This window comes from Denticeps clupeoides, chromosome 17 (genome assembly GCF_900700375.1).
Source record: "Denticeps clupeoides chromosome 17, fDenClu1.1, whole genome shotgun sequence".
NCBI classification, from domain to species: domain Eukaryota; kingdom Metazoa; phylum Chordata; class Actinopteri; order Clupeiformes; family Denticipitidae; genus Denticeps; species Denticeps clupeoides.
The window spans coordinates 3,698,096-3,725,969 of record NC_041723.1 but is presented as its reverse complement, the minus strand read 5'-3'; the positions used below and the strand labels follow the sequence as shown (position 1 = coordinate 3,725,969).

The 27,874-nt window shown below is 46.7% G+C and overlaps 1 protein-coding gene across 1 annotated transcript in view; it reads right to left on the bottom strand.

Moving 5' to 3' along the window:
• Positions 1 to 964: 964 nt before the first annotated feature.
• The window catches only part of LOC114766933 (PDZ domain-containing RING finger protein 4-like), a 42,147-nt gene continuing 15,237 nt past the window's right edge, over positions 965 to 27,874 (bottom strand). Inside the window, exons 2-8 of the mRNA XM_028958311.1 lie at positions 16,499 to 16,743; positions 14,446 to 14,548; positions 10,558 to 10,656; positions 8,695 to 8,757; positions 4,922 to 5,023; positions 4,088 to 4,210; positions 965 to 3,534 (exon numbers count right to left, since the gene is read on the bottom strand). Of these exons, the coding sequence (XP_028814144.1) occupies positions 2,071 to 3,534; positions 4,088 to 4,210; positions 4,922 to 5,023; positions 8,695 to 8,757; positions 10,558 to 10,656; positions 14,446 to 14,548; positions 16,499 to 16,743 (2,199 nt within the window). The 3' untranslated portion in view covers positions 965 to 2,070. The remainder of the gene's footprint in view (positions 3,535 to 4,087; positions 4,211 to 4,921; positions 5,024 to 8,694; positions 8,758 to 10,557; positions 10,657 to 14,445; positions 14,549 to 16,498; positions 16,744 to 27,874) is intronic.

Sequence of the window (27,874 nt, the reverse complement as noted above, 5' to 3'; positions counted from 1 at the left end):
TGTTCAGAACTATCGTCCTTCTCTCGCTGTGTTGCACTGTTGTGTGAAATGTGAATATGAAAAGTCCTGTGTCTAAAAGTCTGTTATACTATTTTCTGGTAGAAAAGTAAGACAAGTTTTAGAGTCATGACTCTAAAATATATAAAATGAATATGCTGGATCCTTAAACATAATAATATGATATTTTGCTTGAAATAATTGCATTGTGTCGTATTGTCTTCTCAGCTATGTGACCGTCTCAACCACTGGTTTAATCTTCTCTCACTGAAAGTGATGATGGAGCACATAAAAGCCAGGCGGTTCACTTATAGGACAAGCTCATTGAAATGATGAAGTGCTCGATACACTTAAATGAAGTCAAATCATTCAAGCGCTGCGGGATTTTAATTAAAATTTTCTTGTGTTAATGTTTGATTAAGACTCACTGAACGAGCCAGTGTGATAAAACAGAAAATGAAAATAAGGAACGCAAAATTATACAAAATGATCTTCGCTGGTTCAGTTTCTTGAAACCATTTGGGAGCTACTATCTCACTTTGAAATGTATTGAAGCGTGGTATTTCTTTCGTTTGCATTTATTCATGAATTTGAACTGTCATAAAAATCTGTTTCAAACACATTTGAGTGTGAATTTGAAACCAATTACAACTGCACCGTTCATTTACTTTGAGTTCAGCATTTTGCAGCTAAGATTAAAAGAAATGAGAACAAATAAATAAATAATTAATAATTAAAGAAAGGAGAAATCATTTATTTTCCTTTTTTATATCCAAATGACACAAATACTACACATTCACTTGGCCACACAAAAGCCAACTACATGTTACTGGAAATAAGACCATTATAACATTGACTTAAAACAAATACATGATAAGATTTACAATCGATTTACAGTATGAAGTGAAACAAAAGGATTTGCAAAGAGCACTCTGTATGGTTGTAAGACGAAAGTTGTACAGGGCGTAGTTGATTGCTGGATTGATATGTTTGCATTGTAACCTGACGTCTACAGAGGCACTATGTAACTGTGTTCAGTTGAATGTTTTACAGTACGCCACACACCGCCCTGTGTAACCAGTTCTTTAGACTGATGCACAACGGTAAGAACTCAAGTACAAAATAAAAACTCTGATAATAAAATAAAGTAATTGCACTGTATTTAGGAAAAATGCGAATTATGTATCATGAATCATTATGAATCGCTGAGGCTTTGCGCTCATGAATCTAATTGAGAAAAACAAAAGTGGTTCAGATGAGTCCATACAATGTTGGTATTCTGCTCCTGCATGGATTATCTCAAATTGTCTACATTTAAATATTATCTCCCAGTTATTAGCCCATTCTTTAATTAGGTTTTGATGTTAATTAACAAAGTCAGTGTCTTCGCTGTAGAATAGGATTAATGAAGGTCTAATAACTGAACCCTGGGGAACCCCACTATAGACATGGGCTCATCATGACTTTTTTGTAATTTTTGTTTGTTGGCAAGACAAAGGGGAAAAATCCCTGAATACCAATCTTTTGGGCCCCTTCTCTCTTTTTGAACAGTCCCCTCTTTCTACCTGTGAAATGTATGAAATCACATACTGAGCTGGTTTCATTTATCATCTATTAACACCTTTGATGAGAAGATTTGAATGCAGTGCAAAGGAGCACTGTAAACCACTGAGGGACAGAATACTTTTACATTCATTTCAAATATTCAAGAGAGCAATGATTAAGTACTTGGACCTAGATGTTCTGGAATGGATCTCGACAACTGAGTTATAAAAATAAATGTACAAATGTGCAGAATGTCGCACACAACTAAAATACAGTACACACACCGTACTATAATATAAAAGTTTTTGAGACGATGGTGAACAGTGCAGGAAGAAACCAAAAGAAAAAGTCAAAATATGATATGACACTGTTGATTCCCTTGTTTACAAAATGCTATTCTGGTTACAAAGTGTGAAAAATATGTTTTTTTTTTCTCTCTCTCTCTCTCTCTCCTCATAAAAATGCCACATTGAACGAGGCAAAGTAGATTATACCACGCGGGTACAGGGTTTGTTAGATCCACAGTCTTCATACAGTGGTGACGGACAGGAAGGCGTTGTGGACTTTGGCTCCCTCCGGAGCCTTGGCTCCGTGAGTCATCAGCTCCTGAATTGTCATCCAGTTGTCCAGGATCTTCTTATTGCGCTTCTTCATCATCTTGCGCTGGCTGAGCTCGATGATGCTGACCTCCTTCCGGGCGCCCTCGCCCCCGCTCTGGGGGTTCTCCCTCAGGCTCTCCAGCCGGCTGCGCTGCATGAACTCCCTGCGCCGGCGCTGCTCCTTGGCGCGCAGCAGCTGCCGCTTGCGCTCCTCCTTGCTCCAGTAGCGGCCCATCTTCATCTCGCTCATGGCGTCGTCGTCCGTGGTCATGCCGCCGCTGCGCTCCTCCTTGATCTTGAGGGCCCGCTCCCGCAGCAGGCGGTCCCTTACTGGCCGCTTGGTGATGTAGCGCGTGCCGTCGCTGCGCACCTTCACCTTCCACTCCAGCTTGGGCTCGGCCGGGGGCGGAGTCGGCTGCGGCTCTCGGCACATGCTGAGCAGACTGAGCTGGCTCTGGGCGTATTCCACCGCCGAGCGCTGCTGGATCAGGTGCATGTAGCTCTGGTAGTGACGGGCGTGGGCGGGTATGTTGGCGCGGCCGGACGAGAGGTAGGGGATGCGCGAGGGCCGGACGGTCAGGCCACCTTCGTCCTCGGGGGGCGGAGTCTGCTCGGACTCGGACGGGTTGCTGTGGTCCGGGCTGCCGCTGGGGGCCCGGCGCACCGGGCACGAGGAGGCGGAGGGCGATGGCGAGGCGCGGCCCAGGCCAAAGCGCAGGTTCCTCTGGTTGGTCGCGCCCACCATTCTCTGCATGGAGTGGTCGGGGGAGCGGTCCATGGCCAGCGGCGTACTGCGCGAGCTCTCCGCCGTGTTGTAGGCGCTGGAACTGTCCTTGTCGGACTTCTCCGGCTGCTCGCTGATGTCGACCAGCTTGCCCGTGGGCCCACCGCCGTTGACGAGGCTGTGGCCATGCGGCCGCCGGGGGCCGCCGAGCTCGTGCTCCCTGCCCGCAGACTTGCGCTTGCGCAGGTGATGCGCCTGCATGATGTTCTGGCACTCCAGCTCGATGCTGCGCAGCTCCTCGTTCAGCATGCGCAGCTCGCGCTCCACCCCGCCCTGCTCCGTCAGGCTGCACTCGATGGTGCTGCTGCGGCTGTAGAACAGGTCGTATTCCCCGCTGTTGCGGATCTGGCACTTCAGCTCCAGAAGCTGCTGGAAGCGGTCCCCCTCGGGGCCAACTTCCCCTTCCTGCCCCTCCGCCGGGTGCCTGGCCACGCCCGGGCCTTCGCCAGACTCTCGTCGATCGAGCAAGCACTGCGACAGTCTCTTCTGTATGAGCGCCAGCATCTCCTGCTGCCCGCTGGTGCCGGGCCGTTCGGGGGTGCTGAAAGAGCAGGACGGCATGTCCGTGGCGACGTCGCCGATGATGTCGCCCTCCGGTCTCTTCCTCGTCTGCGGGGACAGAGGGGATTAGAGTTGTGAGGGGCAACAAATCCCACATCCACCGGGGTTTCTGTCAAAGCGGCTCCCCTACTTCCAATACTCTACATCTCAGGAACTGCAGCATGCTAATGCCTTCACACAAATTAGAATTTAAGATTGGGAGTGGATGGGATTTAAAGTGATTATGACTCTCTACAATGCATATTTAGTCCTCCAACTGTGTTACATTATACAAAAGGGGGAATATGCTGATTTCTGCACCTGACTTGTATTTTCATTTTGTGCGTGCAAATTTGAAACTTAGACACGGTGACAAGTAAATTTTCTATGTGCATGAGTGACACTTCTCCACTCCTGTTTTGACACGGGGTGAAACCAGGAGTCATTGGCCAACAGGAAACGACACCATCATGCACCCAACCTGCCAAAAGCTTCTCTGTGCTCATGTGGCGAGCAATCAAACAAACGAAATCAACTTTTCATGCGAAAGGGGAAAAAAAGGAACCAAAGTGCAACACTCTGTTAGAAAGTTCACAAGACGTGATGCCATATTTCTGTTCACCTCCTGCTCCAGGGCAGCTGCTCTCTCAAGTTCTTCCTCCTCCTTTCGCTGCTCCTCCAGCATCTCCAACTTCAGCTCCTCCAGGAAAGCACTGTGCTCATCATCCAGCCAGGCCTCTTCCAGCTGGGGAAAGCAAGCATTTTACTAAAGCAACATTTTTTTAAATTTATTTAAAAACCAATAAACGCCAGTAAAGTGTTTTACTGCCGGCCATCACATGGCGTGACCCTACAGGGTGAAGTTTGTAGCGGGTACGGACCAGCGCGGTTGCGGTTCTGACCTTGTTCTTTAATCTCTCACATCGGCTCCTTGTCAGGACGCCTCAAACAAAGCATAATCCATATTTATAGATTCAGATTTACTACTGGATGTGTGCTTAATTACGTGGAGAGTCCATTACAGCCCGGGTCCCGCCTGCACTCCGTGGCTTCTGCATAAGACCACGCAGCGGGGCCCGGGGCGTGAACTCACTCTGGATTATCATGCTATTAGTTTTTATGGGTGAACGTCAGAAGTCAATTACACCGGCGCTGCATAAAAATAAAACATGATGAGGCGCTAATGTGCTCGCCGTCAACCTGCCAAGCGGGTGGAGCACGTCTTTCAGGCCGGAAGTGTTTGTGCCGAGAGCTCTAAATCCCCACACTCATGTTTTATGAAAAGTCATTTTAGATTGAGTGCGGAGATGGATAACAGCCATTGGCGGCAACGGCAGGTGTGAAAAACTGTATTTATGCCTTTTCTTTGTGCGTCTGTGTGTTGCACACGTGTGGTCATGCTCCGGGTGGAGTGTGCATATCTATGAATGCGCGCATGATGCTGTTTAAAAATCACCTGCATCTCAGGCCTGGCAACCAACAGCACAAAGTTCCTGCAGTTATCACTGGAGAGGGCAGCCACCGCCTCTTCTCTGTCCTGGATGTCCTGCCCGTTGATCTGAAGGCAAAGACAGACAGAGGTGGTCCTATAATCTTATATTTTTTCATGTTGAGAGAGTAGCAACAACCCACCACCTTGTGCATACCGATTTAAACAAAACATTTACTGAAGTTAAAAGGTCTGTACATTTACATTTGCAGCATTTACCAGACGCCCTTATCCAGAGCGACTTACAATCAGTAGTTACCGGGACAGTCCCCCCCTGGAGACACTCAGGGTTAAATGTCTTGCTCAGGGACACAATGGTAGTAAGTGGGATTTTAACCTGGGTCTTCTGGTTCATAGGCGAGTGTGTTACCCACTAGGCTATACTCTGAGCCTCCAATACTGCTCGCCTGGTCCCCTCATCGCTAAAGGTAAAAGGAAGACATTCATCTAGACTCTTCTCCGTCTTGGCCCCTGAACAGCTCAGTCACTGATCACCTTCAAACGGCAGCTCAAGACCTTCCTTTTTATAGAATATTTAGATTAACTTGTAACCTTCTTATTGTCTAACGTATGTACAGAATCTACAACAAGAGTGAATAAAAAGATTGTATTCATAGTTGGGGTCCTAGTGAACCAGAACTGATCACTTCATCCATGGTAACTTGGAAGCTGTAAATGCTGTAAACGTCTGATTAATGCTGTAAATGAAGGCACGTTGTTAGTCGCTCTGGATAAGGGCGTCTGCCAAATGCCTTAAATGTAAATGTACACTGAATACATTTGGGGTATATTTTCCTGTTAAACTCCTATTAAGCACCTCACTCTCTACAATTGCTTAATCCAGTTGTGGCTACTGGAGCCCAGGACATTTGGCGGATAGGCCAACCCCGCCTATCATATAACCTATACAGTGTCCGTTTATCCGTTATCCGTTACGTCTCTCACACCCTTACTAGAGATCGTAAGAGACAGGGCGGAGCTTGCGACATATTCACGAGGTTTCTTCCTTTTTAACAGATTTTTTTTAATAAAAACATCATCAATGTTCATCTGTAATGCGCTGCGTGGGTAGACACGCCCTCCTACCCGGGATACAGATAACTGACAGCAGTCCTTTCATGCTGTGACATCAGTCAACACGTCCCATTTACATTTACATTTACAGCATTTATCAGACGCCCTTATCCAGAGCGACTTACAATCAGTAGTGACAGGGACAGTCCCCCCCTGGAGACACTCAGGGTTAAGCGTCTTGCTCAGGGACACAATGGTAGTAAGTGGGGTTTGAACCTGGGTCTTCTGGTTCATAGGCAAGTGTGTTACCCGCTAGGCTACTACCACCCTATTATGGTACAACACCCTACTACTACAGACAATGGTTGGTCCCATGCAGAGCGCTGTAAATGTCTCTTTACATCGCGAGATACGGGCCGCACGCAGGAACTCCTTCACACGAGCGTTCACTCGCCTGCTTCCTGAGGTAAGTGCCTGCACTCAATTATGCACTTTACAGCGGAGGAAAGCGGCATTGATTATATGGGGGTGGTGGGGTGGGGTGGGGTGGGGCAGGGCGTCCAGCGAGCCCGCGCTCGTGAAAGCTTCCTGGCAACACACGTGCATCCAGCGACACAATTAACTGGCCGCTGACAGGCGGCGTTCATCTTTCTCGGGGCAGAGTAATGGGGCTGTCAGCAGGGGATAATAGTGGTGGGGACGGGACGGCCGGCGGACCCGCGCCGTTCCAATCAGCCACAAACCACGCGTGCCTGCAGACAATTAGGCCGCCGCTGCAAATGATCTCCCGGAGCCAAGCGGCGCTCACTGACCAGGCTCACCCGCCATCAGCGCGCGGGACCCTCGCTTTCGTCTCCAGGTCCCTTTGAACGTTTTCACACGCAACCGAATATAATCACCTTCCACCTCGGGGTGCCACTTAATGTCTTCAAACGCATTAAGGAGGCCTTAGGAAGACTTTGGCGCCTTTTAGTATTGCAGCACTTGCATTCTACACAGCCCTTGGGTGCAATACAGTGTAGTTTTTCCCCTTTCACCACGTGCACGATCATTAAAACCGACACTAAAACGCAAATTATGAGAATTTTTCATGAGAGTCCCTTTGACAGTCCCACAGACAGTCTAAAGATGATCAGGCTGCGGGACGAAGTAATGCTGACCAATGAATACTGTGTGGTGTACAGGGTGGGCCATTTATATGGATACACCTTAATCAAATGGGAATGGTTGGTGACATTGAACACATTTTATAAGTGGTCAGAAACTTGTAAATAACTCATGGCCACTATGGTCACCATCCATCTTGAAAAGTTTGCCCCCTCACATATACTAATGTGCCACAAACAGGACATTAATATCACCAATCATTCCCATTTTATTAAGGTGGATCCATATAAATGGCCCACCCTGTATATCTATATATATATGTTGTGGAGGTTATGATGCTCAACACTTTGAAATAAACCAACCTTAAAATTGGTGGGTTTTAAAATTCTTCCCGTCGAAATGTAATCACGTGCAAATCAGCGGCTGGTCTCTCGACATCTTCGTTGTTATGAAGAACACGCCCAGATCGCGGCATCTTATAAGGCCCTTCCAAAATACCCGACCGCCATCCTATTTGCCATAATAATACTTGGCAGCGTTGCACATCATGTGGTGTTTTAAAAGCATGTTGCACATAAATCCCTTTCCCAGATCTGGATGATTGTATTAAGCACGTTGTTGTCACCTGATCTTTACGGGTCCTGACATAACTTTACATGCTAATACATGTGAGGTAATGTCAGAATTCAAGTTGTCTGGACCTCGGGGAGGCGTCCGCTGCATGTAGTGCCTCTAAAATGAAGTTGTAAAAACATGCTCCACCCCCACCCTCGTGCTCCACTGATGCTGACGTTGTAAGTAAAACAGCCGGAGGGGCACTTTTGCCACATAAGAATCAGAAAGGGGACGACTTTTTTAATGTGCAACCATTAAAATGAACAGGCCAGTTTACGATGGCAGCATCACATCCCAGCCACATTAACGGGATGGCCGTAGAGCCTTCAAGTTCCTGGGGACCCACATCTGGACCATTAACACCACCAGCGCCTCTTCTTCTTAAGGACACTAAAGAAGAGCCAGCTATCCTCAACCATCCTGGTGAACTTCTACCGCTCTACAATAGAGAGCATCTAACCAGCTGTCTCACAGTGTGGTATGGGAGGTGGACTGTTGCTGAGCGTGAGGCGCTGCAGCGGGTGAAAACTGCCCAGCGCACCACAGGCACTCCACTTCCATCCATTGAGGACATCCAGAAGAATTCTTTTAGGACTCCTCCCACTCTGCCAACGGACTGTTTTCTCTCCTGCCTTCGGGCAGACGCTTTAGGTTACCCCGGGAACCAGCAGACTTAGGAACAGCTTTTTTTCCCAGAGCTCCTCTGCCCCCCCCATACACTCCTGATAACCACCGTACTATTTAATCTTGCACATTTTTGCACATAATCATTGCACTACATATCCAACTGTAAATATTATTCCTCTGCCTGTACATATCACCTTATGCATTATTTTACCTTTATCCTGCACTTGCTGCTTATTGCACTTCTGGTTAGACCTAAACTGCATTTCGTTGCCCTGTACTCGTACATGTTTAATGACAATAAAGTTGAATCTAATCTAATCAAAATCAATTTTTGATTTTTTTGGTGGATGTTTACCGCTGTCTAATGAAAGGGTTACCTGTAAAATGCGGTCCCCTTCCCGGATTCGACCGTCTCTGGCAGCAATGCTGTTCGGGCCAACCTAAGAGGGATGGAAATGTAGATGTGGGTAACACGGTATTGATCATGAACCCACAGGTACCATTTAACTGATGAAACCATGCGCAAGCCAATTAACTAAATGCAAAAAAAGATGCTCTTATTCTTCCTGGGTTCCCTAGCGTGGCTCATGACAAGGGAGCAGCTGATTGGTGCAGCCCTTACACCAGAACTTCCAGACCTCATCAGCCCCTTTGTAAACTAATGATGTTGAGTGAAGGGGCAGCGGCATCTTTCAGCAGCCAATCAATTGCTGTCCGGGGCAATTTGTTTCACTCTGGCCCATCGAGCAGATTCTCTGGAGATCTTAAGGCCTCGGCGTGTTCCATCTTCATAACCTGTAACCCTTCGCAAACTTCCACTCTCTTAAAGAGATGTGCTGCCAGGCCGCAGGAGATGGAATCGGCAGAGTTATTGAGCGACGTGACTGGAGCTATTTGTTCACTGAGGACGCCATGCACACAGGTTTCCAAAGGCCGGCCGGTTAGGCTGATTGCTGTTCACATTCAAATGATGAGAATTCAATATGGCGCCAACAGGACCTTCCCGATGTATAGCAAACTCATTAATCTCATTACCGCTGAGCTTCTTTAAAGCTCTAAATCTCCATTCATTATGGCTAATAGGCTCAAGTATTGTACTGCTATTTCTGGTTCAAATAGTGCATCTCAAGTCAAAACCATTTGATTTCTTTAAACCGTTGTACACTGTAATCAAATACAGAAACGCATATTCCAACACACTCAACTACGAAATAGCACATGTGAGATTATGCAGTACACAAATATATCTCCTGTATTGGATTCCTCAAAATAGCCTCTGCCATTGAGTTCTGGTAGTGTATGTTCATTAACATAGTCAATTCGTGGCTGAAGGCTTGAAAATTTGTTGAACAATGAAAACAAATGGATATTTTTTATGATTTAATTAATTTTTAAAAATATCTTAAGTCACCATGACATACCTTATGGGTTGATAGTATGTTGAGGGCCGAGCCATACAGTACAGTGAACACGAAATGCTACTTGTTGCCTGCGGGTCATTTAAACCATGCTGTCATGGTTTTGTCATCAGAACAGTGTGATCATTAATATGCACTTTAATACATTTCTACAACACATCGAAAGATTTAATGTTAAAATTAGGACAGGATTGAGTTTTAATATTAAACCAGGTATCCTGCAAGAGGAAGCATAAAATCTCAATCACTTGTCACAATGGAATAATTTGCGTTTGTATTGTGTGCATACATCATAATTTAAATACTGTCAAAACGCCACATTGGCACTAAAAATCTCAGCATGCGACTTGTACGCCGAGATTTAGTAATTGCACTTTAATCATAAGCTGATACAGTCCTGTCATCAGTCTGTTCTGAATGGCGTATTATTACTGGAAGGAGGAAAATAAAAATGAATTCCGGGCTGACACAAATATGACGTTTGGTTATACATTTTTAATGAAGGCCACTACCATTCCCTTTCAGTTGGGCTCTAAAATTAGCATCAGTGTCTGTTCATGGCTTTTCTGTGATTTTTTCTTTTTCATTTGTGCAAATATACCCAAACAAAAGTTTAAACACCTGATTTGTATATAATAAAAATATATATAATCATACAAGAAGCATGGCTCTAGCCTTAATTAATTTATTCCTGTTTACTCCATGGGCACTATAGATATTATATAATTTATTTTATTTCATGGGTCCTATTTAAATGTTAGTTGGTGTGTAAAAAACGTTTTAACATTTGTTATCTGTGCAGGACAGAACAACAGCACTCACCTCACTGACATAGATGGCGATGTCCTCCTCCTCATCCGTCCGGTAGCACAGCGTCAGGCCCAGCTTCTCCTGGCTGTTCAGCCGACACAGTTCCACCTCCTGCAGAAGACAGAACCACGTTCTGTGAGCAGGAACCTGAGAGCCCTATATGAGCCTTCGTGGAATGCATGTGTGTGGTGCTAGTAGAATATTACTTACTACATTTGCTTAACGTTCTGTTAGAATAAAGGCCCTTTGATCAAACTACTCTAGTATGTTTAATATTCAGTATTATATAAACAGTTATACTTATTTGGAAACATGCATATAATTATGCAAATAAATCACAGATTTATTCGGCCAGCAACCAAAAAATGAACCAATAAAATATTTATCTGCAGTCCCAATGTGGGGCTAATGTCAGGCTCAAGTTTTAGCTCATGGCAAAATGCATCGTTAAAAGTTTCTTTTTGCAGCATTACCGGATCAGAACATATAAATAAAGATCACAAAATATGTATGGCTACCCGCACAACCCAGTTAAACACTTTTCATTGATAAACCCTACAATCATACCACCACTGTTGAAAATAGGAGAGCAAGAAAGTACAAATGTCTTTAAGACTGGGTGGTGGGGCCCAGTGGCATCTGCAGGCTGGCTGGTTACACGTGTCGACGTGTCAGGGCTTAGGGCGGAAAGGAAGGAGGAAGGCAAATAAAGCTGGAACAGGGAGCCACCTGGTGCCTCTGCAGTCAAGGATGGACCCGTGTCCCCCATTCCAGCCACATCAAAGAATGATGGACCAGCTCTGGTGCACCGGTTCAGGGCCCTCTGCCGGTAATTGTGCCCTCAAGCAAGTAAGAGGAGGTAAAAAAAAAGAAGGAGAAGAGCAGACGAAAGGAGGAGAAACTACATTGTCAGATTTGTAATCTCATTTTTTATGACACACTCCAGCTGACTGGCCATCAGATGTTTAATTGAGTTCTTGCGGAAGTACAGGAACGAGGGCTCCGCTTTGTCACACCGGATCTCCGGAATGAGGTGAGAGAGAAGCCATCATCTCACAGCAGCACAGGTGAGGCTGCTGTCGCCACCGAATTACCGTAAAGCCATCAAACTGCTATGGATTCTTTAATGACTGTAGTAAATAAATATGTTAAAAATGGGATTTATCTTCAACACAGTGAGGCTGTAGAAACTTCTATTTACATTGCTGTGCAACGTACATTTTTATAAAACTTTGATTTGTTGTGGAATTCATTTGACATCACATAGTGTGTGTATGTATGTCTATACACACACACACACACACACACACACACACACACACACACACACACATACCTTTACTGGTGAAGGTTTTATCTGAGGTTTTGGAAGGTTTTATCTGAGCTAAGGCCTAGTCCAATCCAGTTAGGGGCAGTGAATTGGTATGGAATTGGACCCATAGTCGCAAAGTTGACGGTTTGAATCCTGGGCTGCCAAGGAGCCACTGAGCAAAGCACCGTCCCCACACACTGCTCACCAAGGGTGATGGGTTAAAAGCAGAGGACACAGCGTCACCGTGTGCTGTGATGACAATCCTTTCACTTTCACAGTTGGGCTTAGTTTACTGTACAGGAGTAGTACACGAGTAGCTTGCTCAAAATTGCTTTACTTGTCCTAGTCGTAACCTTGGCATGGTTAGTCTGCATGCAGAATTAATCTGAATGTTGTTCTTCCATTAACATTCATCAAGTGTGACTTGTCCAGCGTGTTACTGACAAATAAGACAATCCTTGCAAACTTTGCAAAAACACCCATATGACAGAAAACAGATGAATTTCTCATGAGAAGAATAAAATATAGTTCTCTGATCGCAGACCCATTCCTGGCGGCACAGTGAGGCAGATCCTTGATAAGCAAAGCTGGTTTCTAATCTGACTTGCAATCTCCTTCCTCTGGAGGGCTGCAACCTCCACTCCCATCTTTCATTTCCCGGGCGAGTACCCTGCCACTCGGGTGGGAGATTGTGGCAGGAGTGTGTGGATGGGGGCCGAACGGCAAATGAATGACCATCACGGCAAGATGGACGCCCTGCATTATCCAATTGGATGCTGTGATTATAATGGTGTCTATATTGCCTTTAATAAAAAAATTTAATGTAATGTAAATGTAATAAAATGAAAAACATTTGTGGTAACAGAAGTGTACTATGGGACAGTGCATGGAGGGGGACACAAGGCATAGGCCTTATGTGCTTTATGCTTATTAGCAATGATCAGCTAATTATACAAGCATGTGACCCAGTCAAATATTAATGCACAAGCATGCAGCAGTATTGTTTGCCTTCATGAGTTATAAAAGCTATGTTTTCCCATCCAGTGTGAGTTTATGGTGCAACCCCCACCACTCATGCACATTCTCTTGACGTATGTTAAGCGAAAGTGTGTTAGCGAGGAACACACTCCTCCATGCATGAAATAAAGCGAGCGCACGCATCCCTAATAGAATTAGTTAACAGAAATGAGGCATGGAGCGGCGAGCTAATATATTATATTTGCTGTGACTTAATGGCGGGCCGCTGTGACACAAGCGGCAGTACAAATCTCCAGCGAAGGATCAGGACAAGCGGCACCCGCCGGGCGGAGGCTTCAAAAACGCGTTCGGACGAAACGGCAGCGGCGAGGAAGCCCTAATTACCATGCATCAGTCAGAGGCCTGCACAGTATGCATGCTCCTCCACGGCTTGGAAATAAAGAACATTACGGCCTGCGCGCTTCTGGACGCGCTAAAATGCCGGTTTATCATGGGGTGGCGGACTCATCTGCATCTACGCAGGCTGATTTGATCTGTCAGAGTAAAAACCACAGGCCAATATAATTAGCGGACTAGCCCAGATAAACAAGTGAGTCTTTTCTCCAGACTGTGCGGCTCTATGGAAGAGCTGCATACCTCCCAACACGAACTGTGAAAATCACGTCCTTTCCATGCTACGTGTCCTTATATAAAGCTAGGGTGAGCACATTTGAGCTTGTGAAGATGAGGACACCTCAGCACACGCTTGGAGTTAGTCGTACTTGGTGTTAGTCGCAGACGGAAAAACGATCCACTAACTCATGTGGACGTGTAGTAGCTATAAAATCTATTCTACAATTCTAAAAACACAGCCAGACAGTATTGACGTTGTATCAACGTTTGGGGAGAGAGGCTTTGTCGGCTACATCTTAATTCTAAGGCTGCCCGCATGAAGATAATTCAAAAGAAGAGAAATAAACCATAAACCTCTGAAGATGCATCACAAGCAGAACAACAAGGCGGCCCCGATTCCTCTGCTCTTTCTAATGGGATCCACAAACGAGTCCTTCTTTCCTGGGATGAGAAAGATTCAGCAGATGGATGGTTCATTTTTTCCAGAATATTTGCTCGTTGGTAATGTGCAATGGTATAACTCTGGAAGGGTAAAAAGTGTAGAGCATGTGTTGGTGCACAAAAGAAAATCGGACAATTTTGGAGGTTAACAACAAAGGAGCAGCTGCCACTGAGCGTCTCCTATAAACCAGAATTCCGATTGGATTAAAAAATAAAAGCAATTCAAATATATACCAAATCTTCTCATGACAAATGACAAAGTTTACAGCCACTATTAAATAATATATGAATAATGTTATATATTAATAACACAGTTTGGTGAGATCCGGTTATTCTGATCACGTTGAAGAAGGTACGGCTGCCGTAGGAACAGAAAGGCACTTTCTGCAGAGCTGTATCTAGAACACTGACATATTGGGTTCTGACTACAACCTGTCATCTGTCACCGACGGCCCATGGGGACAGGCCCGCCGAGTCAATTATAGCGGGGTTCTCCACACTGAGGTGGGTGTCAAATGTTATTAATGGGGCACACAGGAGCCGAAACGGAGCCTTACCTCATACTCAAAGTCTTCCGTCCTCTCTGCGTTCGCCGCCATTTTGGACAGGTACTCTGTGTCTTCGTAGTATTCCTGCTCCATGGTGTGGAGCGAGTGACAACTGTCGGAATGAGAGGCAGATAAGAGAAACGTCCTTCACTTTGTCTCTTGCACATGCACATGATGCGCATAATGGACACTTGCGCACAACTGCGGTCACAGGATGTGTCTTTGTTGCTTGACTGGGAGAAGAAAGAGGCGGGGAAATAAAGGATGTGGACGATGTCATCAAACTCATTCAGCTCGTCATCACCTTCGCTCCCGTTGGGAAATCGTACAGATGTGGCCCGCGGCAGATTTAAACGATGACTTCTGTCTCGGTCGGGGACATGTTTACTGCATGTGCATGTGACAGTTGTACGGGATGCATCTCATCGGCATCGCGGGATGTTTGTCAGTGCCACCGTGCTCACTTCTGAAAATAGCCCACGAGTTCACATTTCCCGGGAAACACATAAAATCGTCCACATTGTCATTTCTCGGCGCGTGTAAATAGAACAGAAATTACCAACAGAATTTTATGGTCTGTGCAACAAAAACGGGACGCTGTTCACCATAAAAACCTCCACCTGATCGCAGGCGAAGACGTGTGCGTTTTATGAGGCCCGTTGATTACACTTGGACGTAGCTTCAGGCTAGGCGTGTACGGCGAATGAATAGCGAAGCTCGTTGCCTGATTTTATTGGGCCATTTTGGTTTTAATCATCTTGTAAACCTTCAGTTAAGGCAAATGGCCGTGCCAGGCGGCAGTGATCGTTACGGAGATGTTTCACAGGGGTGTTTCGAGGACAGTCTACTCTTAAACGCATCATAAAAAATAAAAGAAAAAAGGGTTATTTACTTTCAAAATCGAATCCCACAAGGTAAACATACCGACTGTACAAAAAAGTGGGAATATCATTGTATTGGTCTGATCTGTTTCTGAATGATTGCAGGTTATATTCTAATGACCAGGATGTTGGATTGCGGATTTTCATGACCTACATTTATACTTATGTGAAATTAATATAGCGTACTCTGAGTTTATGCATTGATAAATTAATTTTAAAGTGGATATTTGTGATGCACAGAATTTGTGATTCTGCCATTTAACCATGTACGTGGGGATGGTGCCCCACATGCTATACCCGGCACAGTTTCCAGTATTGGCAGGGGAGTCTCCTACAGCTAGTCATGTAAACAAATGTAACTAAATATTTACCAAAAATAATGTATTAGTATATTAAATTTACAGCATTTATCAGATGCCCTTATCCAGAGCGAGGGACAGGGACAGAGTTACAGGGACAGTCCCACCCCTGGAGACACTCAGGGTTAAGTGTCCTGCTCAGGGACACGATGGTAGTAAGTGGGATTTGAACCCGGGTCTTATGGTTCATAGGGGAGTGTGTTACCCACTAGGCTACTACCACCCTGTTAATGTTTATGTATAAACGTATGTAGCACCAGGTTGTCTAGATCATTTTACAAAAGGACTGAATAAATGAAAAAATTAATTATGATACTAGAGAGAATGTATTTCAGAAAACATGTGACCTGGATGAGCGAAAGTTGGAACGTTTAATTATCCGACTCACTGCGTGGTATTAATTACACACTTACTGTACTCCCACTGCCTGAGATATTATTAATGAACTTTATTGCTTCGTTATTATTGGAAAAGAAAAAGAATCCCTGCATGTCTAAATACGCCAGTGTTGGCCTCCCCCGGGCTGAAACCTACTTATTTCCTCTGCCAAATTTTTATCTTGTTTGCAGTTCGTCTCTCCGCTGAGATTCTCCGTTTGAGAACGAGCGTGAGTATATCTTAAAATAAATTAGCGACGGGGGGAGGCCGTTTCCTTTGTTGTTCTCGAGGAATCCCCAGGATGGTGCTTGAAACCCCGTTCAACTGCAAGCATCTCTTTCATGAGACTCCAACACGCTGACTCTGGCTGCTTTGTTCCGAACAGTCACCCGTAAAAAAACGTATTTTAAACGGACCTAATGAGCTGAGAACGTTGACGGGTACCTGTCTGAGAGGAGGAACGGGCAGATGTCAGGCACTGGCGGTGATGACGGCCGCAGCTTGGCCAAAGCCATGATGTGTTCGAAGGTGATCTCCGTCTGCGTGCACACGTCCACCAGCTGGACGTCCTGAGGGCCTCGCGCAACAGGGTTCCTCCGCAGAACCTGCACCACAATGGGGTCCTTGGCACTGCGGAAGGCCTCCACCGCCTCCTCATGGCTGGCTCTGGAGAGGTCCTTTCCATTCACCTTTGAGGAGAAATATAATAAATATATATATATTTAGTCTTCTACTGTTTGTTCAGCTATCCCCAAATCTGTATGCACACTCCTGTTATCAGCTAATTGACAATTAAGCATTTAAATCTGCCCCAGCGATAAGGAGGAATTATGCAGGGAATGACACCTGGCAGCCCCGAACAAGCACCAGCGCCCCATTAAAAGCTTTAAAAGCTCCCGTTGAAGGGAGATATCCCAGATAAGGCCTGTCGGTAATGTAATTTCCAGACAAAACCAAATTCCTCTATAAATAGACGGAGCTCAGAGGCCTCTCGGTCACGCAAGAGGGGCGCCGCTTTCGTCGCCGCTGAATATCTCTATATACTGAGCGCGAGCTGTTTTCAATCCCCCCCTCCGCCCTTCCTTCTGGGGACCGGTTCATTAAGAAGGGTGGAATTCAAAGGACGTCGCCGGGGAATACCCTGACACGTGACGGCCGCCGCCGACACCTCCTGACTCACCCCGCGTGTCTGATCTCGCTGTTGGATACGAGTCGGGGCCAGAAAACCGCTTTTCTTAGCGTTTATTGGGCCGCACATCTGCAACAGCAGTTCCTGCAAATGTTCCATGCACCACTAACAGCCTAAATCATTCAGGGCGGGATCCAACATGATGAAATGTTCATGTAAATTACCGCCATATTCCAAATGAAGGCGTGCAAATGGGCTGTGAGGGTACGAGTAAAAAAAAAAAAAAAAACCCGCGTCGTCATCACATTTGACGGTCAGCCGGTTTGAACGTGGTAACTGCTGACGGAGCCCGGGCCCACACGCACAGGAAGGCGCCGCATCATTTAGCCCAGAAGCCGGGCAGGTGAGAGTGGTGGAATATATTTCAGCGCGGCGCTGAAATAGAAAGATCCTCATCTCTGTTCGGAAACGGGCGAAGTCGGCACTATTTCGTGCCGAACAGAACACAGAGGGCCCTATTTACAGCGTTTCAACGGCCCTAATACATCACAAACACGATCGCCCACCACCAAGACAAACATGCAGATTATCAGATGACCATTTTAACAGGCGAATGGTAGAATATATGCATGGCATGAGAGTATTATTACAGCGCGAGCCTTTTCGATAACTTTGGTGACCTTCAGTTTCCTCTTCGCAGCCACGATCTGAAGACGTGCCTCGGGAATACAGTGGGACATAGTTTCAGACACAACACTGGCAATAAATAACCCTCGTCAGAACGGCATCGTGGGATGCGCCCCTGCTTTGCCGGAGTGACCTTTGTGCGAGTCGATGTAGCATTAATCACCCGGGAGACGAAGCAGGTGGACAGGCCGGTGGCGGGGCCGACATCGACACCGCGCCCGGCGTTGCCATGTACCTGTCATCGGCCCGAAATATCCCTCGCTTGGCAGAGGAGCCGAGGCCTGTGCATAATTGTAATTAGCTTGCCGCGCCGGCGGTGCGGAGTCGCTCGGCGCCCCTCGACCCGCGACGTTGCATCCTGGAACCGCGGGATTGGAGAGGAAGGGCGCTGCGGCCAGAGAAATGAGGAAGGCCATTGCCGCTGACAGGCTGCAAGAAAAAGATCAAGAGGAAGAATTTCGGCCGCTTCTCCGTGGCCATTCGGAATGAAAAAAGAATGGACCGCCGCCGAACAGCGGGAGGGGCTCGACTCCATTGTTTTGATGAGTGCCAGATGGACCAATTAATCCCCGTTCAGGATATGAATATTAATTGGCCACAGTGTTGTGCCGCTGCCGTGGCACCCTGTTAGCGTCCTGGTGGGCCTGCCACCATGCACCCTGTGGATGAACCGGCAGATTAGCGTCCGACCCAAATGACCGATGGGGCCGTCGACGCCGCTCCTTGCACATATTCAGCCAAAAACAAAAAAACGGAGCGGTTAATCTCCAATGCACAGAACATCCACCATCATAAAACAGTCGGTTCTGGTTCTAAAATGTAATTGGCTGAGTGTGGCAACAACTGCGAGTGCATATCAGTGCATCTGGGCTGCCCTTCTGTTGCTTTTGCTGACAGCGCACCGCCCACAGCCTACTGTAGACATTTGGAAGGAGTTGCTTGTATTGATTATTAATACGTTAAATGGCAATCGTGCCTCTGCCATAACCCAATTTTAGAAGCAATAAGGCTGTAAATGATTCAGTTGTGGGCCCTCTGCTGCTTTACTACACGGCACTGTTTACGTTTCATGATCCCACGGTACTGAATTCCTACCGAAGCTGAAGGACAGTGCAGGTCGTTACCAAGGACAACCTCTCTCCGCGATTATATGCAAATTTATGACAAACAAATCCATACAACTCTGCGGGGCAACAACATTTATGTACGAAGTTTGATGAGCTGCATACTAATTACTGCGCGTGGATATGAACCATACTTCAAACGTACTTCCTATTTCACCGCCATCTACAGGACAATGGCAGTAATGTTTAGCTATAAGGAGAATCCGCCCAAAACATGAATCAGCTCTACAATTTTGTGGCTTCTCCACGAGCACATCTGTCTGCCAAGTTCCATGGCAATCGGGCTGAATCCCGATTCACGAAACACACCGCAGCGAGCTCATTAAAACGTGCAGGAGCCGCTTCTCCTCCTCGGGAGCCCGGGCGGCCCGCGGAGATGCGACTACGCTGGGCCGCATCTGTTTGTGTTCGCGGGCCGCCACGCAACAGCTGTGGTCAAGAGCGTGTGCCACTTTCCAACAAGCCCCTCGAGACCGCCGGCAACACAGGCTCCGCCTACGCGCCGAACACTTGGCTGATGAAAGGAGACAAAAGATGGCGTCCCGTCTCCCCGGACGTAGCGGTGGGAACAGGATACGGCAGATTCCATCTGCCGGACACTTTTCCTTCAGTCTGAACGCAGCGCTGCGTCACCCGGCGGGAGGACACCGCACACCTGCGAGAAAGACGAGTCTAAGCGGGGTCATGACCTTGGACACGGAAGCAAGATCCAGGGGACCCCCATCTGCTGCCAGCTCCTTCGACGGCTCCCGCCACTCCGGCCGAGTTTTGTTCCTCACTCGAGACCGGAGGGGCGGCCATTTTCATTTGAATCCCTCTCCTCGGCACGTTCGCTTGCACCGCGCGGCTCGGGATAAAGCCTCCGAGCCTCCGCGCGTGATTGATGCGCCGGAGTAGAAGGAGACGGCGGCAGCGAGCGGCTCGTATAGGGCACTACCCTCATTACGGCATCAGATTAACCCAACTCACTGCCCGCAGTCACTCCATACATTTTAATGAAAAACGTGTCATTTGAGAATCTACGTGTGCAACCTTTAATTTGCAAAAGTGTTTGCATATTTTCAACAGAGATGTATTAATAGAACGGATGCATTCTAGCGTTTTTTTTTCTGTCCTTTTTTTACAAGCGCTTTTCAGAACGGAACCAATATAACACGCATGGCAACAGTGGCAGGCAAATGACTGAAAGGCACCTTGAGAGAAACCCATCATCTTCTGGTCAGCACTGATTAATAACTTTTTCGTTTTTTCCAGCCTGTGGTGTCAGCATTCACATTCACCGAGAAAGTCAACATGTAGAGGAGGGAGGGGCGCTCCAGATTTTCCATCTGAAAAAACACGACACGTCGACATCATAAACTCACACCAAGACCCAGAAACCCACCGACTCTGACTGTTAAAACCGATGGCTCGGACAGAAGGAAGTCACAGGGCAGACCGGGTCCACCGACCAGACACCATAGACTCGGACCCAGTGACAAGACCAGTGACAACAAGACCAGATCTCGAAAACCAGATCTGTGTTGCATTGCAAAACAATGCAGCACAGCACACGGTGACACAACGAAATGTGTCCTCCATATTTAACCATCACCCTTGGTGAGCAGTGGGCAGCCATGACAGGTGCCCAGGGAGCAGCGTGTGGGGATTCAGGGATTGGCAGGTCGGGATTCAAACCGGCAACCATCTGATTACGAGGCCGCTTTGCTTGGTCACCACTGCCCAGTAAAGCATTGCACTCTTCTCTTCACAATGGGCTCGTCCAGGATTTTAACCCAGGACTGCTCACACCCCAAGTGAGAATCATACCCCTAGACCCACAAGCCAACCTGTGCAGGTACTTTTGAAGGTGTAGGGAATCGGGAAGGGGCGGGGCCTGCACTCCGTGCCCCTGGACCAGTAGTCACGCAAAGTCTCATTTTTCAATTGAAATATTGAATTTATGTATTGAATTTATGTAACTAGTGGATCTCAAAAAGTTTCATTCCTGTTTTGTCAAAAATTCTGGACAAAAAATTTCTAAGACCATCATGAGTGAATCTTGATCCAGGATTAGCTAAACTTGCACCTACACTTATACCCACACAGATCAATCAGTAACTTGTAATTTAATTTAAAATATCTTCATTTATTTAGTCAATACTTGGTTTGTGCTAAAGCTGTGAAGGTTTCCGCTTTTTTGTTTAATCACTCTTTTCATGATAATTTTTTTAAAATGCAATGAAAACCATGCATAACGTGCTACAGCACGATTCAGTTAATGATTTTTGGATGCTCTTTATTCATTATGTCTGTTGTTGGAAGAATTTGTAGCATATAAAGAAATACAAAGAGCAACCTGTTTTTGATGCCTTTTACATGCCTTTGAGAGCCACGCTGGTCCTCTGTACAACTACACATCTCAATTGACCCATTTTGGTCCTGTTTTACCGCTTTACTCATCACAACGGGGGACTATAAATGCTTGTTCAGCGCGTCCAGTGCTGACCGGCCGGGCACATTAACAGAAATGTAAAGTTAAAGTCTTCTCTATCTGGAGCCAACCGTGCCGCGCACCCTGCGGTGTGACTGACAGCTCGGTGGATGCTCGGATGGTGCAGACAGGGACCAGCATGTAGGTCAGGGCAGACCGCCGCAGCAGGGACTGGAGGGCAGGGGTGGGGTTGAGCAGATGTGCGGTGCCCCCTGATAGAGGTGTGAAGAAGCCGGGCATGACTGTTGGGCCAGACTGACACACACACACACACACACAGACAGCGAGAGGTACATTGCATCGGCCACATTGGCCGCTCTTGTGCATTTCCCCTCTGAATGTCACGAGAAGGGACTATGAGCCCCAGGTGCCAAGTAACCACACCTGAGCACCCGGGTGTGGGCTTCAGCTGTCATTTTCATGCATAAAAACGCACACGTCCAGCCATTGGAGAAAGCATTGGCATTCAACAAGAGCAGAAACAAAAAAATTCCCAAACGGGCACGTTCCGCAATGCACAAAAGCTGAGGTTCCTATTCAGCGGGCTAAATGTCTCATTTCAATAATAAGAGTCAGCCTAAAATACGGATGGCCGTCTGGTACAGTAGCGGCGTTATGACCACATAAATCACCGGCGGACAGACGGCGACGCTTGCCAAGGCGGCCGAAACGCTCTCTGCGCTGCTCCACCGACTGAGGAGGGCAATAAAACAAAAAGGGGCCGAGCCACGGGGGAAATCTGGCACAATCCCCTACATCTCACCCGAGTGCCGGTTGGCCTTTAACCACCCGACAGCATCGCACACACAGCTCCGGGCTGCTCCTCCTCGGCAGGAAACGCTTGGTCTGCTGCAACCTGGGATTCGTTTAGTTTACTTTTCTCATCCAGAGCAAGCCACTCATTACAGGTTACGTTTTAGATCTACCTTTACAGCATTTATCCAGAGCGACTTACAGGGACAGTCCCCCCACAGGGACACAATGGTAGTAAGTGGGGTTTGAATCTGGGTCTTCAGGTTCATAGGCGAAGTGTGTTACCCACTAGGCTACTATATGTTCAGTGGTGTTGGAGTGACGCACTTTTAGATCTCATCCAATGTTAAAAACATGGATTGTCTGTCTAAATGGTTCCTTTCATTTATATCGGCCCATTTGTATTTCCCCCCAGAAACGAGCTATCGGTGCATCTGACTTGTTTTATATAGCCATACTATATATTGTAAAAACGGTCCGAATGATCATCTCTGTCTGGCTCTAAACTTAACACGTTGGATGCAATGTAGTGACTGTCAAGGTTTTTTTTTTTTAGTTGTTGAAGGGCCAACCAGCGCATCTGGTAACTGGAAACCAGGGATATGCGATATATGTGAAACGGAATTGAAGGCTGAGAACGGTTCAGGATGTCGGAGATGACACTAGTGGTACGCAGAAGCAGAGAATCCCAGGCAATCCTGAGTGTCCGCCGATCAATACAAGGTCAATCATTAGTTTACAGGATATCTGAAGTGTTTACGGCGTGTGCTACATGGTGTACGTTACGTAAAGGGACTGTATTGATTGTCTGCTTGATTGGCCCTATTTGCATGTTTCTTGGTGTTAAATCACATCAATCTTACAGAGAGTTTAATTAAACAGAAAAGGTTGGTTGCTAGTTAACTTAATAATGATGAGAGAAAGAGAAACTGTACGTTAGTAACCAAGGTAAAAATTCCAGATGGATCAGAAAGCCCTCTGGACAGAATCGATGTTCTAAACGTGAGAATTTGTCCCTTGCACACTATTGCTCGCAATGTTGCATATCCTGCATAAATTCCGACGTAGGGATTAATACGAGTCTCAGAGCGCCGCTGCTCCCTGGGGCGGCGTCCCATTTCGTCCCTTCCGGTGCCTGTGTTTCCAGGCTGCGTGGGTTCATTACTGTTGGTCATGCAGGGAATACCAAAGAGGTCTCACGTCTGCTCAAACACAGCAGTGGAGGGTTTAAACGAAACTCGGATCGGCGGACTGCGCCATTTGACCTGATGCTGTATTCCACAGTAGGCGGCGGCCCAAATGAGTCAAACAGGAGCTACTAAGCATGACTCTTTAGAGCCCAGGGGCAATGAGGAAAACTTGATCAAAGTGAAGGTGGAGGTTTCCCCTCTGGGTATGCACCCAATCGTCCATATGCTTCCAGGCTGCGTCTCCCTATTAAACATTTTATTTAAACGAACCAGCGGAGTCTTGTGTTTATGTGGTAGTTTCCACATCATTAGACCTTGAGAACATTCGATCTTAAAGTGAAAGTGAAGTAGTAGTAGCCTAGTGGGTAACCCACTCGCCTATGAACCAGAAGACCCAGGTTCAAATCCCGCTTACTACCATTGTGTCCCTGAGTAAGACACTTAACCCTAAGTTGCTCCGGGGGACTGTCCCTGTAAGTCGCTCTGGAAAAGGGCGTCTGATAAATGCTGTAAATGTAAATGTAAGTGATGGTCATTGTGAAGCACAGGACAGCAAAATGTGCTTTTAACCCTCGGTGAGCAGTGGGCAGCCGTGAAAAGGCGCCTGGGGAACAGTGTGTGGGGACGGCACTTTGCCTAGTGGCACCTCGGCGGCTCAGGATTCCGGCAATCTTCCTATTGGGGTCCATTTCCTTACCGGCTAGGCAACCACTGCAAGTATGTTGCTCTCAAAAGTTTTGCATTCAACACCTTTAACACAGTAAACACTCATTCAAAAGCCTTAAATCGTGAAAAAAAAATGTAATTGTGAAACACAGCAGCACAGCACAACGCTCTGCATTTAATCCATCACCCTTAGTGAGCAGCCATGACAAGAGAGCAGTGTGTGGGGACGCCACCTTGATCAAAGGGACCTCGGTGGCACCTTGGCGCTTCGCGTGTCACTTTCACATTTACCTGAGCCCGAGTCCCCACCCCGAGCCCCGCGTCCCAGGATGGGCTCCGGCCGCACTTCCCTGGTTAGGAGGGTGGCGTTTCATATTCGCCACAACCCACAAACACTCACAGGAGAATTAAATCTGCCCAGTGGCGTCAGTATAATGTTTCCGAAGGATTCAATTATAATGGCTGATTTAATATGGGAAGGATGATGGAAAATAGGATATTTCCAAAGTTCAGTTGCGTGGGAGGGGGGTCACTGGGATAATTAAAGGATAATGATGTACTTACATGGGCTAAAGAGATCTGGAGAGGTAAATTTAATATAGGTTGATGAACATAGATTCAATTTAAAAAGAAAACCTCAGTAGCAATAATGAACCTTATGATATACTCTACAAATGGCGTATTAATCTGCTGACAAGGAAGAACATGTTCTAGGGTAGTGGAGTGGTGCAAAAGCTGCGTTATTAAGATTATTTGCTGTGAAGAGGTAGAGAAAGTAGCCAGAGACTTTCACAAAGCCAGTTGTTCCAGAAACAAAGAAGGCGATGTGTGCGCCCGAGGCGCTACATAACCAATAAATCAAGGCTTTACCATCACCGAGATTAGAAGCTTTACTCTGCTGGGCCTAAATAAACAATCAAAGCCTCCTGGCTGAGAACACAAACCAACAAAGCCCCTTGCCTCACACTGGCCAATTACCGCAGCTGCACAGACCAGGCACAGGCTCTGATTGTTTAGATCAAATTGTTCTTCAGCTCCATATAGGCAAAAATGTGTTTGATGGACCTTCTGGTGATGGTCTGGTCAGCTGAGTTCATGCAATAATTCACCCAATCTATACCCAAACTTCCCTGTGGTGTTACAAAAAAATAAAAGTCCACCGTCAAAATAGCGTCATTTTCTTGAACACTTTGATGGCTGAAAAAAATCACCAGCAGTGTAGCTTTTGTTGGGGTCTCTATTCATAAAGTCAAGTCCAAATGGAAATTTCCCCCTCAGCAGGGGTATCGTCATCCAGTACCGTCAAGTTCTGTTTATTTTAAACTTGGCTCAAGGATGATAGTGTGGTGAGTTCAATTAGTTCGATTAAGTTCAATTTGTGCAGGAGGGGTATATGGGATGAAAGCTCTGGAGAGCAGATGCACATGAACGTCTGCAACAAAGATCATACATGGGGGGTAGTAGCCTAGTAGCCTAAGACCAGAAGACCCAGGTTCAAATCCCACTTACTACCATTGTGTCCCTGAGCAAGAGACTTACCCTTGAGTGTCTCCAGGGGGGGGACTGTCCCTGTGACTACTGACTGTAAGTCGCTCTGGATAAGGACGCTGCTCCTGCTTCTGCCTCTGCCCCCCCAAGTTCTCCTGGCACTGACCGTTTCCATCTGTCTGGCTCCAGCGACGAAAATCAAGTGACTGGCGTCCCAAACGCTGCCGCTCAGGCAGCCCGACGAACCACGGGCTCACACCGGACGTTTCAGCCCCTGATAACGTGTAATATAGGCTCATAGGCAGCGTGTTATGGTAGGGTGCTTATGACAGGCTGTGATTACATCAATTGCTCTCATGATGATAAATTGACCTGAAAGCCATAATATGCGTATTATTTTAATTCCTACATTTTCTTTAACTGATTTATCCCCTGCCTTGCCCATTGAAATGAGACAGCCCGCCTCCGATGATTGGTTTGAATGGCATTCACACCAAAACTGAACCTGGCCCAGGGTTCCAGGGTTCGCTTGGAAGCAGTCTTATACCAACTCCTCAAAAAAGTCCCCAACAGCAAAACCGGACCGCCCTGAGGAGGGTAAATGATCCAAGGTTTTTTTTTTTAAGACACTTTATTGTCCTCAAAGGGACAGGAAGGGACAGCAGTCCCTCTGAACACTGCTATTTTACTGAATCCTAACATGAATTCCCGTTCGCCTCATTTAAATGCACCCAGCACTGAGCAGTAATATTTTGTGCGCGAAGGCGGAGAGAGAAATCCCTCGGCTAATGGTGCCAAGCTGAAGCACAGCGCACAATCCTTTTATGCTCGGCAGAGGCCGATGATTTAAAAGAGGGGATCAGGGCCCGCACATTAATTTCCACTTCCTGGCACCCGGAGTGCACTGCACTGAAAGCAATTAGCATGGGATAAGCACTATTTACATAATGGCAGACGCGCGCCAGCCCACAACAAAGACATCTCGGTGGCCTCAGTCGTCTGCGTGCCTGTCACCAGTAGGAGCCGGTGCTCCTCTCATTACAGCCGGAACGCCGTCCGAGGGTGGCACGAGCACGTGGAGATTAGATGTAGCACGCGCAGACGGGGTGAGGGGTCATCCGGGAACCCCGCTGCTGCCCATTGATCGGCCCGTTAGCTGGTAATTGGGAGTCTGTTGGGGTTGGGGGTGTCAAGAGGTTTACGCATGGCACAACATGGCTCACCAAGCCTACTGATAAATGAGCACGAGACATAGAGACAGAGAGGGACAATAGAAGAAGAAATATGTACAGACTTATGAACCCTCACGGAGCGCCTATATAGACACCAGGTAGCCCAACCACCCGATACAACCAAATAACAGCACCATGTGACATGTTTCCCTGCGTATGAAGTGCTAGTGTTCACTAATGTCACATTCAAGGTTCAGCAATCAGAATGCTTGATGTAAAGTGCTGATGACCTGCATGATTGTTATATATCTCTGATAGAAAGATCACCCATTTGTAGACACTGTGTACAAGGGGTATTAGGAGGAAGGGAGGAGATGGATGCTGTGCATCATAGGAAGGGGTTTAAAGTCAAAGTGATTGTTTTTGTCACTGTGACAAAACAGCGAATGGTGACACAATGAGACGTGTCCTCTGCATTTAATGCCAGAGGAGCAGTGTGTGGGGACGGTTCTTTACTAAAGTGAACCTCAGTGGCACCTTGGCAGTTTGGTTACAAGTCTGCTTCCTTAACCACTAGGCTACCACTGCCCCCTCAGAAATGATCTAGATTTGAAGACGTATGGTGTGTGAGAGCTTATGGTGTGATCATGCCTATAGGCTCCTCCCTTTTATTAAATTAAAAAAAGTAATTCCACATCCAAAGGGGCTGGATGGTTAGTTCTTTGCCCCAATATATAAATAAGATAGCAAGCTTGTTTCCATCTGTTCTGTAAATCTGGAAAACATAAATGCTTTGACATTACCAAATGGAAAATAGGGTCCTATCAGTTTACTTTACTTTACTTTACTTTTCTTTGCAGATGTTTTTATCCAATTCTCATTCGGTTTCTATAGATTCCTATAGATTCCTATAGAACTATCTTCTATGATTACAGAGCTAAGAGCCCTGATAGGGGCCGTGTTGGCCTTTAGAGGCAGTGGTGGCCTAGCGGTTAAGGAAGCGGCCCCGTAATCAGAAGGTTGTCGGTTCGAATCCTGATCCGCCAAGGTGCCACTGAGCAAAGCACCGTCCCCACACACTGATCCCCGGGTGCCTGTCATGGCTGCCCACTGCTCACTAAGGGTGATGGGATAAATG